Source organism: Fringilla coelebs (assembly GCF_963513975.1).
Source record: "Fringilla coelebs genome assembly, chromosome: 1".
Lineage (NCBI taxonomy): Eukaryota > Metazoa > Chordata > Aves > Passeriformes > Fringillidae > Fringilla > Fringilla coelebs.
Window position 1 is genome coordinate 88,762,326 of NC_140028.1, and position 17,156 is coordinate 88,779,481.

At 40.8% G+C, this 17,156-nt stretch overlaps 1 protein-coding gene across 4 annotated transcripts in view; it reads left to right on the forward strand.

The window, feature by feature from the left end:
- Positions 1–17,156, forward strand: part of HIVEP1 (HIVEP zinc finger 1) — a 120,671-nt gene that overhangs the window by 62,522 nt on the left and 40,993 nt on the right. For 3 of the 4 annotated variants that reach the window (XM_084220173.1, XM_084220172.1, XM_084220174.1), the window contains exon 3: positions 6,446–6,499. The exons of the other annotated variant lie outside the window; for it this stretch is intronic. In XM_084220173.1, the coding sequence (XP_084076299.1) occupies positions 6,446–6,499 (54 nt within the window). The remainder of the gene's footprint in view (positions 1–6,445; positions 6,500–17,156) is intronic. 4 annotated transcript variants of the gene reach the window in all.

Below are 17,156 nucleotides of genomic sequence, written 5' to 3' on the forward strand. Positions count from 1 at the left end.
CCAAGAGGCAGCATCCCACCGGCTGCACCGCCTCCCAATTAACCTAATGGGCTCCTTGTACAGACAAGACTCTGGGGTTTTGGGTTAGGGGTTTTTTCCTTTTTTTTTTTTTCTTAATGAGCTGGTTAAAGGAAGTCTTGGAATTCATCTCAGTTAACCAAAACACATTAGGACTACAGAGTTCTTGTTTTAGCAGGTTGTAAAGAGCCTTTCCTCCTCCTAGCAAAAGGGAAAGACAAGCATCACAGCCCCCTTGCAGTGGAGCGTGGGCACTTCTGCGTGCTCCCCAGTCCCAGGTGGGTACCCACAGCTGCAGGCAGGGTGCCTTGGGATTGAACACTGCCTCCCGTGCCAAGGGAACCTGCCATCTGGGAAATGCTCCAAGCTTGCATCATCTTTGCGTCGTTTGTTGGTTTCATGTGGCTGCCCTTCCTGCCCTGCCTGCGCTGCATGGGCACTGCTGCTTCCAGCAGCAGAGGCTCTTCCCTCTGGGGGAGGTGAGAAATGGCTCAGATGGGATGTGGGGCTGGGCTCAAGTCCTCCGTGTCAAATCTGAGCCCTGGAGATGTTCAAGGCCAGGCTGGCTGGGGCTTTGAGTGGTTTAGTGGGAAGTGTCTGCCTGTGGCTGGGGGGCTGGAATTAAATGATCTCTAAGGGCTCTTTTCAACCCAAACCATTCTATGATTCATAAAATGTGCCATTCTGCACCACCTGTCTGGTGCTCAGGGTATTTTTTTAATTTGTTTTTTAAATTTATTTAATAGTAAATGCTTTCAGGCACACTTCTCATCCCGTGAGTTGTGAAGCACTTTGTTACTTGCACATGAGCCTGGCGGGTTTTAGTAGTCTGAAGACAGAGATTTTCATGCAGGGACTCAGCTTCTTTTCACTTGCTCTCTGAATTTAAGTAGTGGTGGAAAATGCAGAATTTTGTACTTGCATCAGTATTTTTCTTAAGCTGTGCACACCCCTCTCCCCTCCACATAAAAACACATTGAGAGTTGTTTTCAGTAATACTGCCCAGTGCATACAGGTTGATTGCATTAATGTACTTCAGCTAAAGAATATTTTGTCACTTTGATTTTCTTTTCTGCTCCTGATCTAGATGATCAATGCAAGAAAAAATAATTGAGGTGACATCATTCTTTGTGTCCATCTTAAAACCAATGCAAAGTGATTTTCTGAATTACTTTTCAAATGTCTTCTGATGCAGCAAGGTAAGAGAGATTGCAATTTATGAGAAAGCAAGAAGAAAATCTGCTGCCATCCTAAGCTGTATGCAGGAGGTATTTTTAGGATGACTCAGGCCTAAGGCCTGAGAATTGTTCTTGTCTTTAACTGAAGGGAAAAAATATGCTGATATTTTCCTTTCAGTTGTTTTGGTTAAATACTTGAAGATATAACTCTAGCCTTTCAGGCAAGATATAAGCTTGTATTTTTAAAAGTTTTGATGTCATAGCCTGTTCTCAGCATACAAAATGGTCTAAATCTCCTAATTTTCCACTTACCCATAAACAGAGTATTTGTGATTAAAAAACCAAATGCAACAAAACACTTATTGTTTCAGAGCAGCAATTGTACAAGAAGCCAAAAAAATCCCCCTGTTTGCAGTGATACAGACACATGCAAATACGTGCAATGAAAAATCCTCCTGTTAGGGCGCTTTGCAAGAACTTAATGAACTTAGCCAACCACTCCCTTGTAAGCTTTCCTGGAGGCTTAAAAGTAGGTCTTCCTCAGTGACTTAATTCCTCTGTGTGCTGTCATTGTATGGGGTGGGGTGACTTGTTCAACAGGACAAAGTCATCTCATTATGCTGCTGTGGGGACACTCGTGAGCGGAAAAAAACCCCCAGAGAGATGAAACAAACCAAACCCACAAACACCCTACTAGAAAATATAGCGTGCTCCAGCTTAAATTGCTGTCACAAGTTGCTGGTTTATACTTTGCCAACCTCACACTTTTCAGTATTTCTGCTTTTCCTGCTGAAATTAGTAAACCTTTATTTTCCTTAACTCACCATATAAGTGAGGCCTTTAAAATCTCTCTGAAAATTTGTAATGCATATCTGATACATAGAATACTAGAAATATTCAAGGTTTTATACATTAATGGGATAATCTCTTTGGAAAAACCCTGTAAATTACATTTTATTTATGAATTAATTAAAATCTGTGAGGTTGTATCTCTCAGTGAAGACCAAAAATAGAGACTGTAAAGCTGTTGAAAAATCTGGTTTATTTTTTCATTTAAAACCCCACCACAGCACCACCATATCTAATTCAGACTGTTGGTATCCTTGTAATGATCTATCACAGCGGGAGGTGTGTAAAACAAGAAGCATATTTTACTGCACGCCAGTCTCCTTCCTTGCATTCCTAAAAAGCACAGTTACATTACATATTTAAAACCTCAAGGAATTTGATGGTATTTCCACACAGCAGATACCTGCTGGGAGAGCTGTGGCAGAGAATAACGTGAAAAGGTTTCATGCTGGAGTAAGAAAAGCCATTATGCACGTTGTTTCATTTTCTTTTACGCATATGCAGGTGTGTGTGTGTAGCATTTATATCTATAATGTATAAATGAAATAATTTCATGATGCTACTTGTGATTTGCATTTTTGTGGCATGCACCTGCCTGGGATGGCCAAGAGCTGTCTCATGAAATCTCCATTTTCTACAGCCATGTATATGATGATTTCCTCTTTCATTGCACCTCCACATTTTCCCCTCTAGTAAGTGCTTGGTGAGAAGTGTCCTGTCTTCAATGAGAGTGTGTCTGTCACTGCCATTTGCTTCTAGATATGCTACTCCAGGAGGCTGTCTGCTGAAGGTTGGGGCCATTGGGATAGGTCTTACAGTAAAGTAGCCAAGATATGTACTATTCTGGCACTTAGGGGAAATGAAGAGAGTGCTATACCTACCATGTATTAGAAATTCCCATTAGTTAAATGGTTTTATCTTATCCTAGTAGAAGTAGATAATATTTCATTGATAAGGAAATGTTTCCTTTGTAAAATGTTCAGGTTAGACAGTATCCCAGGTTTAATTCTGAAATAATATTTGAGCAAACAATTATTGGATCAGATAACATTATTTGCAATTAAATAGAGGACTTCTTGGTTTTCAGTTCCTACTGGGCTTTACAGATGATTTTTTGTGTGGTGTGTTTTTGCTTAAAAAGCGTTTTCAAAGGTGTGTACCATTAGAGCACCTATAATATAATTATGACAGAACATGGTATGTTGTCTGAAATAATTTTCCTTAAGATGTTTGACATACAGCTAATTTAATGGCACACAGAGAAGGAGATGACTGGATAATATAAATTTGTTAGCAAGTTATTGCTGGCGTACGTGCGAGTTGGCAGAAGACTTGGGGAGGCTGCCTTTTGGTGTTGCTGGGGTACTTGGCTCTAAGCCTGCTTTTGCCACCTGCTCCATGGCCCTTAGGGATAACCCAGTTCTTCCCTCCAGCCTGAAACGCAGCAGTCTGTCAGGCAGTTGCCTGTGTAGGATCTGTAGCTGTAAAATGCAGCAGGGTGGGAAGCAGCTGCCACAGATTTTGTACAATGGTTTGGACATGCCTTGGTCCAATAGCCAGAGCAGGTAGCGTATGATGCTGGCCATTAGGAGGATGTAGGCCCTAACAAAACATTTAGCCCCAAACTGATGCTAATACCCATGTCTCATTTACAGTCCAGACCACTGCTTTAGGTTTCCAGCACCTACACCAAGATTTTTCAGTGTTCAGAATGTTCAAAACTGTTCTGCACAGAGATACCGCCATAGGTATGAAGAAATACACACAGCAGAAATAACTCCTTGAGGAAAATGTATCAGGAGAGGCAGGAAGTGTAGGAGGCTTTCTGGCTGTGTACCAGTCACCTGTTTACCTAGCTATTATTTCTGTTATCTGTGGTTCTTTGTTTGGGATTACAGTCTGACAAAGGAATGGTTGGGAATTACTGATAGGAACTAATTTATTTTTTTTTCCAATAAGAGAGACAGAGCATTCAGTTAAGGAGATCAAAGCCTTTAATCTTTCTGGCAATCTCATGTAGCGTGATTCTGAAATACTTTAATAATTTTTCTCTAAAAAGTAGGATGATTGTGAATTTAAATGCATATATTTCTTGTAGCATTTATGTAAAATATGCAGATAATGATTTTAATAATAAAACTACAGTTGTCTATGTACTTAGATGTAAGTTTTGTTGACAAAACATTTACTCTGAGAACAGAAACACCATATATTGTGCATTAAATATATCTCTAACATAGGGAAAGTGAGTTTGAGAGTCAAACTATAGATTTGATTTCTTGTTGCCTTTTGCTAAAACCTACAGCTCCATTTACATGGGTAATTTGTTGTGTTCATATATTTTATTGTCTGTCCTGCAACTTTGTAAATTGCTTATTCCATCACCTCTCTGTAAATCAGCAGTCTGTGGAAAAACCATGTAAGATTGCTAGATAGATTTTCCTCTGAGAGTATTAATGGCACATGTATATAAAAGATGTTTTATTTATATTTCCTCCTTTTTTTTGTTGGAAATGGTTATTTACATCCCTTTCTATTTAAAAAAAAGTATGAATACATTTAGTATTTCAGCTGTAGTATTTAATCCAGGAAAGCATTAAATATCAAGTCTTCTGTGTTTAAAGTAAGCCTGCATAACTGGCTTGGTAAAGAGATGGTGAAGGATTGTGCTCTTTTTGAGTTGTGTTGGTCTTCAGCAGCCAGTAAGTCAGTGTAAAAGAAAATATGATAAAACTTTCCATTTAATATGTATGTATGTCTCACTAACCCCAGGGGAAGCAGGAAGAAGTTTGGATTTTTAAATTGCTGTGGTTTCCTTCTTTCTTTTGAAGAGCTTTGAGAGTCTGCTCATTTAGCACCCTTGTGAGATGTTCTGGTCCATTCTCTGGGACAATGTACAACAGAGGAATTACTGAGCTTTAATGAGAAGGGAAACCTGGTACTTGTTCTGAAAAAGAGAAATGCAGAACCAGAATGAGCTGAACAAAACTCAGTCTTAAAAGCTGCAAGAAGGGTTTGATTCAGTTATAATTATTTGGCTCTGTGGAGGAAAGAATCAAGAAACCATATCAGACTTCAACTGTGAATAAATGGTTCCAGCATGCTTGAGTGATTCAGGTGATAAATAATAGAGAAGTCATTTAAACCCACTTTTTAAGAATTGTGTTGAAGAAAGAGCCATTTTTTGAAACCTTGTGTTGTATAGCAAGGTTGAGTAAAAGTCAGACTGAGTAAAGCCTCCATGCTTGTAAAGAAAGAGGTGAGGGCTTTGCAGAGCTGTCATCCTCCTCCCATGTATGGCAGCCGTGAAGTGTGGCATTTCTTGAGTTGCACCGATAGAATCTGGGAGATTTAGGATGAATCCAGTTATTACATTCTGTTCTTTCAATTTAGTTAAATAAAAACTGACCCCACCAGGGGAAAAGAAGAAAAAAAAAACCACAGAAAAAAGGTTTTCAGAGGTATTTTAGAAAATGACAGTTAACATCTGAAAGCCATGTTCCAAGCTCAGATCTTGGTCATTCAGGCCATAATTTGATGCACAGAACACCAAGAGAGAGAGCTCAGCCTCTCCCAGTGCTGCTACCTCTTACCAACACAACCTTTTCTCCTGAACCTACTCAGAGGAATGTTTGCTATCAAAAGATTGGTCTCGAATTTTTATTCAGTCCAGTTGCACCTTTTCTTGCTTCTTGCTCTGTATGTGCAAACATGCACACGTGCAGAACAAGGACCCCCCCTTTCCATGGAAGCTTCTGTGCAGCAGCATGTGAAGCACAACTCTCCTTCCAACACCAGTGTGTCTGAGGGGCATTAGGTGAACTGCAAAGACAGACTGGGAGTAAAGACTCAGGGCCCCCTTTTGCTCCTGCTCTGTGCGTGTGGGAATTTCTGGTGGGTTCACAAAAAATAAAGTGGGGGCTACCGCTCACCCCTGTGCTCCCATGTGAGATGATTGGCTCCATTGCTTCACTTAGCAAATCCTCTTTGCTGTTCTCCTCACTATGTTTAATGCAACATTGACTTGCTCTAACAGCATTTTTCAAAAATGTATTGAAACACTCTGTAATGCACCATAATACCTATTCCAAAGAGTCCCCTGGCTGCACACATTATTATAGATGGTAGGAAGTTACAGTGGGATTAGCTGTTAACTGCAGATCCGATGCCAGTGCTTTTCTTTCGGTGGTTCTGTGTAATTTACCATGTCAATAGCCTCTCTGGTAAAACATGATAAAATTTTATATGGTTGTATTACTCATAATGTACCACATAGTTACACATGAATGATATCACTCCTAAATATAAACAGATATTTCAAGACTGATTTCAGTAAATGACTTACTACAATCTTGCCTTTTTTATATGTGTGTTTTGATAGTGACCTCTCTTTCTTGCAGACAAAATTGAAGAAGCACAAAAACAACTTAATGGAACAGAAGACCAACAGAGAGGTAATAACAACCCCCCAAAAATAAAATAGAAAGTAAATAAAGTATTGTGATTCAAGAGGCTGATCCAAAGCCTTCCTGTGCCAGTGAAAAGACTCGGCTGGGCTGGATGCTGGATGAGGCCCCAGCATGTCTGTCTGCAGATCAGGGGCTGTGTCTGTAATGTCCCACTTCAGCTGAGACACAAAGGCTTTGCTTTAACCACTCAAGTAGCTGCCTTGACCTTGATGAGATTGCTGAAGCTCTAGCATCAGGGACATGCACATTGCTGACCACAGCCTGTGCTAACCTTTAATTCATTATGTGATTTACCTAATCATTAACAACCGTACTCAGTTTATGGTGAGCAATATGTGATGATTTCCAGCAAGATGCTGAGGAAAGGGACTGATCATCACAGCTTATTTTAAGAAGTAGATGACCTGTGTCTGATTTAATCTGTGTGTTTGAGCTTAGAAAGCTGGTGCAAAGTTGTTGCATTTCAAGAATGGCTGACTGCAGTGATACATGATGAGGCCCAGACACAGAGTGGGAAGCCCAAACAGAACTTTGCCAGGTTACTACTGGGTCCGTCATGAGAGAGGCATGAGAGGTCATCTCCACAGCTTAGAGGAGCAAAGGGGCAGGAAGAAACACAGATTAAGGACTCAGAGAAAGAGTGATCCTGCCCAGTCTCCTCTCCGGCTGTGCCTGCAGAGCCCCAGCCTGTGTCCAGGAGTGAAACTCTCACCATGTGGAGTCGGGGAACAGCTTTGCAGTTCACTTTTTGGACTAACAGTGTTGCTGGCTAGAGTGTGGGACACATTAGGAGATGCAGAGCAGAAGTTTCTGGGGGTTGTGTAATGCTCTGTACCAGCAATTGGAGTCGGGCTGCAACCCTGAGGGCTGATATGTCCAGGCACAGGAACTGAGGAGTCTGGGATACAGGGGTGGCTGAGCCAAGCTGCTGGTGAGATCCACCTTGGATGCACAGAAATGTTTCCATTAGTGGACCTTTGCCCTGCTTAGCCAGATCAAGGAGCAGGAGGAGGTAGGAGTGCTCAGAGTGTCTGTCCAGGATCTGTATGTCTAGCCGTATGTATGTATGTATGGAGGGGTGTGTGTTTGATCTGTGTATATGTCCCTCTTGGGAAAACATTTTCAGCCTTGCTACTGGTTGGATCTGGGGGCATGGAACAGCAGCAGCTTCACTTCTCTTAAACTGCTGGATTTAGCAGATGAAATATTTTCTAGTATCTGGTGTCAGTGCTTTGACTTTTTCTGGGTAGGCATTCACCTTTCAGTGGTGGTTGTCCTGTGACACATCTGTGGACAGTGTTGTAAATTGTTGATGCTCTGTCCTGGAAGGTTTATCTTTCAAAACAATGAACTTCAAAACTTTTTAAAGATTAGAGAGCAGAAGACATACCCAAGTGGATCTCAGTAGAGTCTCTCTGGCCCAGCGTTTGGCCTCCAATGGAGGGAGTAGATGTACTGTTTAAGGATACCACATAAGCCTGGCCACTTTCTTTAGTGTCTTCCCCTTATGAAGTCCACATACATTGAATTTAGGGACGTCTGCATCATCCCTTTATTATCTAGACATTCATGGAGCTGTTATCTATGAGTACAGTTGATTGAATGCTACTTGCACCCAACATTCTCTGGCAGCAAGTTGCAGTAGTTCACTAGCAATAAGATTAAAAATACAGATTTTATCTTTTCTCCTCAATTTCCAATTTTCCTTCCAATTTTCAACAGGAAACAGCCCTAGCTCAAGCACTGTGAATCACTAAATAGCAGCTCTACACTCAACTTATCCAGGTGTTTTGCTCAGCTTTTTTCTCTCCAAACTTGTAGCTGCCTTCATATTTCAAGATGTTTGTTATAAACTGTCTCATATGAGTACACCAGGACTGCTCTATGTATTTGTAAAAGGTGGAAGAGATAAAACATAAGTGTCTAGATAGTGGACCTTCAAATGTTTGCAGAAACTTTTTAACAAACTAGACGTTCTAGTAAGTATTTCTTATGTATTTCTATTTAGTGTGTCATACATAAGTGGTATTGTCATCCAAATGTGAAAAACTTGGAATGTAATGTTTGTTCTTGTTGCTGCTGGTCTCACACATTAATATTGCTCTGGATGATTTTTTGTGATGGATGTGTTCAAGCTAAAGACAAGCTAACCTCCGCTTTCAGGCATTTGCTCTCATGTGTGGCCCAGTAACATCTTTGCATGAAGGAAGATAAATTCTCTAGGGTAAACTTAGCAATATACTCTGAAAGGGATGGGGTTACAAAGGTTTATGTGGTGGTAGCACTCAGCTTTCAAGCATCTCAGAATCAAAGAGATATTTGACTTAATTTTTGGCTTCTAGCCTAAATTCTTATGGCTGGAAATTGAAAAATAAAGTTTTACATTGAAAACTGATACATAAATAACTGAGGTAATAGTTACTCTTTTCAAATTAAAACTGTCCTCTGCCCCTGTGGGTTTTTTTAGTTTCTTAAATGCCTGAATAGATTGCATTCTTGATAATATGAAGTAAACAAAATTATTTATTTGAAGCTTTAGACTGAAGGCTGCTGAAAAAAAGAAAATACATGTTTTGAGCAAAACAAGTAAACAAAAATATGCACATATTCACATAAGTTTTTGTAAATCACAATCCTGTGTATACAGATTCGTGTGAAGTATGACTGTATATTTTTCCTCTTGGTTAATTTATTTTCGTTTTTAGTCCATCTAGATCACTTTAGATTTGTTTATTTCCTATCTGAAATGATTAAGAAATGTAATTTTGTGGAATTTATCATAAGCTAAGTGTTGCTCTGTCAGAGGAGCTGTCAGTTGCACTGTGTATTTGTGGGGAGTTTTTCATAAGTTTATTCGTGCTGAGTTTCTGCTGAGTAGCTTTGTCCACTGATCAGTCATAACTTTATATGTGTTTGGGATTTAAGTTGAATTTAATTGACTACAGAAAAACATGTATTTAACACCTCATTTTGCCATTAGCTATAGTAATCCAATTAAGTGCAAATTGGAGTAGGACTCAAGCACAAATGAGGCAGTAAATGGGCAGACATAGTTGTCAAGTTTGCAATTTAGTTATTTAGTATAAAGTTGCAACTGCTTTTTTATTTTTTTGAAGTGATAGTCCACAAATTATTCAAGTGGCCTTTATTCAAATAACCACTTGAGACCAGGAACATGATGATTAGGGGCTGTGCTCGGCTTCCTGCTCAGCGAGTGTGGAAGGTGGCTAATTCTCATGTAGTTTCATTTTCTCTCTGCTGCCCAGTTGCCACTCTGAATTTTCAGGAGGAAAAACTGTGCTTCTCCTTGTTTTTGCTGCTATCTCCCAATGCTCTTTTACACCCTGGGTGTGCCCCTATTTTGGGGCTGAATTTTGTCTTCTGACACGTGTACAGGGTTTAATTAATGTGATAGAGAAGGTCTTGCTCCACATGGTATTCTTTAAAATCTAGGATGGTGAGCTTGAGCTGCACAAAATTTCTCCTTGAGAATGCAGTTGAAGTTTTCTGTGGTGTGGGACTCGATGGATATTGTGGGCTGGAAAACATTCAGGTGAATGCAGCTGCTTTATCTTTGATCTGCCAGTAGCCATCCTCCTAAGAAAGCCATTCCAAGGGTGTCTCTCTGTCTTCTCCCTTCCAGACAAGTCAAGTTCTGTCAGATTGTGATCACCACAGAGGCACCAGATTTGGTCATCCTCAGAGACAGTCCAGCCTCTGAAGTGCTGTAAGCATTTTGTTTCCTGCTTTAACCACTGCAGCAGTTCTTTGCCTGTCCCAGCACTGTGGGTCCTAGGTACTTCAGCACTACCAACACTGTCATTGTGTTCCTTGGGACTAGTGGAACTAACTTGGTTCTCTCCATACTTGGTGTCAGCAATGCTGTCTGCCACCTAAATCTCTCTCTCTCTGCTTTTGGATGTTCGGGGAACATTCAAAGCACTCAAGTTGGTGACAAACTCTAGCAGCACCAAGATTTGCTAGAAAATGGATTAAAGGTTTCCAAAAGGACCCTCTCATCTCGTTGGTAGGCAATACAGATGTATACTCTGTATTTATTGCCTACCAGTCCTGGGGTCTCTCTGGCTGTTTGACTCCGTCATTTCAAGTAACTGCTTCTTGCTGTGTCACCAAAAAGGCCAATGATAAATTTCTGGGTAAGATGAAGATGGATTTCTTCATTCTCCTTCTCATTCATGGCTGTTGTTGTGTCCTCAGGCTATAGGGCGGTCTGTGATGGACTGGAGACATGCATGTGTTCATCAGCCTCATTGGAGTTTAGACTTGTCCTAGTTGTTAGTCAGGTGTGAATTCATCTCTCTGAATAAGCTGCTGCCTATTGTTCGATCGAGTTTTTGCCTTTCTGCAGTATCAAGGTTTAACCCCAGCTGGCAACTAAGCCCCGCACAGCCACTCGCTGACTCCCCCACAGTGGGATGGGGGAGAGAATCATAATAGTAAAAGTGAGAAAACTAGATGGAGATAAAGACAGTTTAATAGGTAAAGCAAAAGGCACTCAAGCAAAGCGAAACTAATAACTCATTCACCGCTTCCTATCAGCAGGCAGGTGTTCTTCCATCTACAGGGGAGCAGAAGTCCACTGCCATTTGTCCAGTGACAAATTACATCATTCCTCCTGCCCACCTCCTTTCCTGCTTTTTCCCCCAGCTTTATATGCTGAGCATGATGCCATATGGTCTGGAATATCCCCTGGGTCAGCTGTCCTGGCTTTGTCACCTCCCAGCTCCTTGTGCAGCCCCAGCCCACTCTCTGGTGGAGTGGTGTGAGGAGCAGAAAAGGCCCTGACACAGTGCAAGCCCAGGTCAGGATGAAAACATCTCTGTTACCAACCCTGTGTTCAGCACAAATCCAAGACACAGCTCCCTATGACCCTCTTTGAAGAATTTTGACTCTATCCCATCTCTAAATAGCACATGCAAGAAATGGGGAGATTAGTGTACTGTCTGTACGTCTTCAATAGGTAAAATTTTAAACAGGTTACTGATTGTCTATGCAGGCTGTATATGGTATAACAAATCCATCCTGAGCTCATACTTCCAGACCTTAAGGGTATGCAGGCATCTACCAGTCTCTTCTCCTGATTTTTTCCCAGAAAGATATCTCTGTGTCTAGCTTCAAGGAAAAGCCTTTTTTTTTTTTCTTTTATGGATTTGAGGATTTGTATCACATGCCACCTGAACAGTTGCAGCTGACTTTATTCAGACAAAGCATGGGAATAGTTACATCTTGAATAACACCTTTCCTTCAAGGTCTGTGCTCCATAGCATGAACGATGAGGATCCATGTTGCTGTGGCTCAGTTTGTTGCAGCACACCTAGTCTCACCCCCAGAAAAGGCAATGCCATAAATAGCAGAAAGGAATAAGCTGTTACTTAAGTTTCAGGTCAGTGCATTATGTTGGTCCCTTGCAGTTTGTCAGTTCTGATAGTGAATACTCATTATGGATACTCATTTGAATTAAAGGGTCTGTGCTAAAGTCTATTTAGAACTTATTTTAGTCTGTCATTTGCCTATCAGTCAAGTTGCTGTAGTTTCTCACTCCATCCTTTCCACATTCCTTAAAGAGCTTTTTCAGTTTCTTGCCTTCAGCTGGAGATGCAGGAATTTAAATACTAAGCTGTTCATTCTTCTGTGTCATCAGTTTCAGATCCTCAGCATAGCTGTTCACTTTCTAGTCTGTGAAGTTGAATTTCTGAGTTGCTCTCACTTATTCCAGAGGCCAGTTGTGGCAGATCTGTCTTGATGATAGCATTCCCTTTCAGAGGTACTGCAGTTTATCCCTAAGACAGTACCAAAATTTCACCCAGATCAGCTCTCTTTCCAGAGTCCTCTGCTTTGATATTAATAAAACCTCTTCACATTTATCTTGAGATACAGAAACATTGTTGGCCGGTTCAAGAGTTTTGCTTGACTTGATCAGTGATTGTTTGAATGGCCGGAGGTTCAGTCAGTGCTCACAAGAAACCACCTCAACAGAACCATTCAAAGCCCTGGTTTGGACTCCAGCAAGGTCCAAACGACTCTGGGGTGCTGTTGAAGTACACCTTTATTTCCAGCCTCTGTCATGGAGCTGCCTGAATCATCCATCATCATTTTCAGTGAGTGCTGATCTGTCTCTTGTGAGGAACAACTGCTCACTTTGAAAATTTAAAAAGGTTTATTAAACCTTTAAGCCCTTTAAGGTTTATTAAACCTTTTAAGCCCTGGCCCCTCCCAAAGCCTGTCAGTCAGCTGCTCTTTGCCATTTATCGGTGGAAACTGCTTTCTTGTGACTGGATTGGAGATCAGGTGTTGCCATGCTGCCCCCCCTAAGCACCAAGCTTTTCCATTCCCAGCTGCCCCATGCAAGGGACACATGTGCCCCCCTTCTTTTTACCTGTCCTAGACAACCCCGGCTGTCTGATGGCAACAATACGGGGCGGGGTGGGGGGAAAGGGAACCATGGGGAGAACAGAGGGCATCTAAACTACAATAACATAACTGTACATCTCAAAAGGTTTCCTTAATATTCACACAATAGTTATCCCTTAATTGCGAGAGCAAATAATCTCATTACCCATCTGTAACATCCCTGAAGCCTAAAGGTTGAAGCAGTGTTTGGTGGAGTGGCTCTGTAGTCGCTGTTTGCGTGCAGAACATTACTCTCCATTAGCTTCCTTCAGTCTCGGTATAGCTGTGTGGAACCACTCTTGGAGTGAGCGGACCTTTGAGCTGTCGTGCATAGAAAGAGGAAAGAAAGGAGAGATTGCATTCACCACCAAGTACTCTCTGAGATGCACAATCCACATGCACATATGTTCCCCTCCCACACTTGCAGTCCCTTCAAAGCAGTGTGTTGGCATGGAGGAGAGGCAACCGAAATTAAATGCCCTTTACCTTGTTTGCCCATCTGCTGTTTTTTTAACCGGAATGTTATTTTTCTAGTAAACTGAACAGCACTGAGATTTGAGTGAGAAGATTTGTCTTTATAAATGTGAGCATGAGACTTTAGTTCACAAATATATGTTCTGCTGCAGATTCATGGTAGACATCTTTTGTATCTTGAGAGTTTTTACAAACTTTCCCCAATTTATCGTCCCTCTTGTTACATGAATGCATGTTGTTGACAAAATCATAGAGGGAGTTTGAAATCAATTATTATAGATATACCAGCATTCTGTTTAGATAAACAAAGCATTGCATATGTCTTACCTTAAAGATTGCTGCTGTTTTCGTGTTGTCATGTCCCAGCTTACAGATGACTCTCACCAGCCCACCATCTGGCCCCAAAGGAGCAGCCAGGTACCTTCCCTCCTCTCCCCTCCTCATAGGCACTCCCATTCCTGCCTTCTGCCGCTACATCTCTCCAAAAAAAACAGGTGGGAGCACTGCATGCTGGTGATGTGCCCTGCTCCCTAGGCAATCACAGAATCATAGAATGGTTTGGGTTGGAAGGCACCTTAAAGGTCATCTCGTTCTAGCCTCTTCCACACCCCCTGCCATGGGCAGAAACACCTTTCACTAGACAGGATTGCTCAAAGGCTTATCAAACCTGGCACTGAGCACAGCCAGACAGCTGCAGTCAATACCGTATTCTTTACTTGGGGGAAATAGAAAGTGGAATGAGAAGGGGACATATCAGACAAAAATCTGGAAATGGGATGCTAAACAACTTACATGTTTTGATTTACTAGCTTAGTGTGACGTCATCTTCCTCAGATGTTTCCTTGAATTTTTGTAGGAGGTTCGCAGGCACAGGAGCTCTCTGGATTCTTTGCTGCTTTGTGGTACCAGTGTAGTATCGTTAGTCCAAAACATTTTTCTTTCCATTTTGTATTTGTAGGAAACTGCCTTACTTTTTGGGCAAGGTACATAACCAAGACCCAGAGTTTCATTTGATTCTTTTCATCTTCTCATCCTTATCTTCAGCAACCCTATGGGCTAGAAATTTAGTCATTGTAAATGGAAGTATATAATCTTCGAAAATTGCAAATTACAGTACTGTCGTGTTTCTTACTTAATGCTGATGAGAGGATTAGCTTTTTTATTTTTTTTGACATACACCAGAACTACCTAGCTTTTACTTTCCAAGTGTTCAAAACTACCACTTAGCAGTTAAATTTCGAGCAATTCACTTGTGCATTTTCCTGATACCTGATTTCATCAAGTATTTGTATCTGCATTTAAATATGTCAATACATCTATCTGAGTGGTGGTTTATTTAAATTGTTCTCTGTGTGTCAATATATAAGGCTTTCATTCAAGACTGAAATGTCTTCCTAAAATATTTACATCAGCTCAGACATCTATGATTGGCTTAATGCAGGAACTATTCATGTCTATAGCTCATGTTGTACAAGATCTAACATTTTCATAAAGTCACATCTATTCTTAAAATCTCTGATGTTTTCACATTGAAGGAACATTGCATGCTGCTTATAACAACAGTGACAACTTGAAAGGTCCCTTCTGTTTTCAAGCACATTCAATACAGGGGTTTGAGCCCACAAAGAACAGTGAGAAAACTCTCCTGACTTCTGTAGGAACAGAAATAGTCTCTGATATCATTTAACCTCATTTTTCTTTGCTCTTGTCTTCAATGGTTAAGAACATTTTAATGTCCCCACTTAGCCAGTGGGGACAAACTGATGGGGATGTTTACGTGTTCTGTGCTCTGAGAGACAGCGTTAGAATATGGGCTTAACCCAGGGAAGTTTTCTGTCTCCTGTAGACCTCCTGCATTGTGAGTCAATGTCTGTATCTGTTATTTCTATTTTAGTTTTCTTCTGTTAGTACATTTAGTTTAGACAACTAGCAGATGAAATCTGCTTGGTATATCCACTGCTGGTGCTAGACATAGCAAGAGATGGTGTTGTTTTGACAGGCAGACAAACAGATTTACAGTTTTAAATTGAAAATTTCATCCTTTAGAGCTATTATGAGAACTTGGTTAAAACACTATTGGGATATTAAAGTGATAGTATTTTGACTTCTTCTGACAGGTATGGCAAATTTTCTGAGTGACAGTTCAGCAAAAGAGATTCCAACCTGCAAGTATAATTTTCAAAGGGACATTTTACAAACTAACATTATAAAACAATCATTGGAAAAGCATCTCCCTGATAGTAAATGGAAAGTATCTGTTCCAAATCCACTGTACAGTACATTGTTAAATCGGTGGCTATGTTTTCAGACACAGCAAAATTTTGAGCTTAGTCCTGCTTTAATGAATAGAAGGATTTCTTTCAGCTGTATAGAATCTGAGGCCAGAACAAGCTCATTTTTGTGGTGGGAGGATGCTGAGCTAACAAACTGGCTAATTTGAGAGCATACCTACACACACGCGCATAGTGAATTCAATAGGGTGCTAATTTTAGCTGATGTGAACTGGGAGCAAGCCAGTTGTGGAAATGCAAGGTTTTTACTTGTTAGCTTCCTTGCAGTCTGCCTTGCATATGAGTAATGAGTGGTTTTTTTCATTTTTTCCTGATACTCCCCTAGATTGGGGAGTTGTTAGTTTCCTTTGGTCTGCTTCGGAAGGGAAAATATAACATATAAATGGATGAGTGATGAGTTGGATGAAATGTAACACTCTCTGGTAACTATATGCTTATGGGCTGACCTGCATGGGGCCTTTCCTAGGAATCTCCTTGAACATATGGATGTGTGAGAGGGCAAAAAGAGAGACTGTGCACATTTATGGAAAAAGGGCAGGTGAGGCTGGGGGAAGGACTCTGAGTAGCTCGGAAATGGGGGCTTCCCACTGATGCTGACGGAAACCTCCTCTGGGGAGATCATCACTTCCACCTGCAGCATGACAAAACCGCAATCTGGATATTCCTTGGTTAGGACATTTCTCACATCTAGATTTCAGTCAAATGGACTTGAGTACGCTACTTCTGTCATGTTCACAGTACTATTTAGTCCCAAAAGAAAGGCCTGCCGTATGGGACTTTTCCTACTCTCTTTCCCAAACCTCCTGGTCCTTTCTCTGTCTTTAAATAAGGCTGTTAGGTGTGAGCTCTTGCCTACTCTTCATTCCTGATGAGCTGCTACAGGCAGTATGGAAATTGCTCCATTTGATCCCTGCTTTTCAAATGGAAGATTATGTTAAAGAAATGCAGAGAATGTGACTAAGGAGCTTGTTCTGTTTGAACATCATTATGTGCAGGGATGGTTTAGTTAACATCTTGTTCCTTTCATTTCTGTATTTTCTCCCCAGACTCATGTTTGGATATTTTGTATTCAGTGTCTCATCTGACCATGTAGCAGTTGCTCTTTGCTGAATACCCTTAAACTGGCTGCTGTTTCATGAGCCTGTCTGTCATTCTGTTTTCATGGCCTTTCTTCTTCAGCGGTGTTAGAGATGGAAGTTGTTCTAATAATTTGCTAGCTAAATCCTGACTTTCCAGTAACAATTGGATATCCTTAAATTACAAGCAAGTACTTTAGTTGTGAAACTGTTACAACATTGCCTGATACTCAAGGAAAATTTCTTTGTCCCTGAGATATTTTAGTTAATTTCTGGCAGTGTAGTTTCTTTAACTATTTATATTTAAGTAGCTTTTATTTTAACATAGATAATTAGGTGGAACTGGTTTCTGCTTTGGCTTTGACTTGGAGCTCATTAATATGCCTTTTG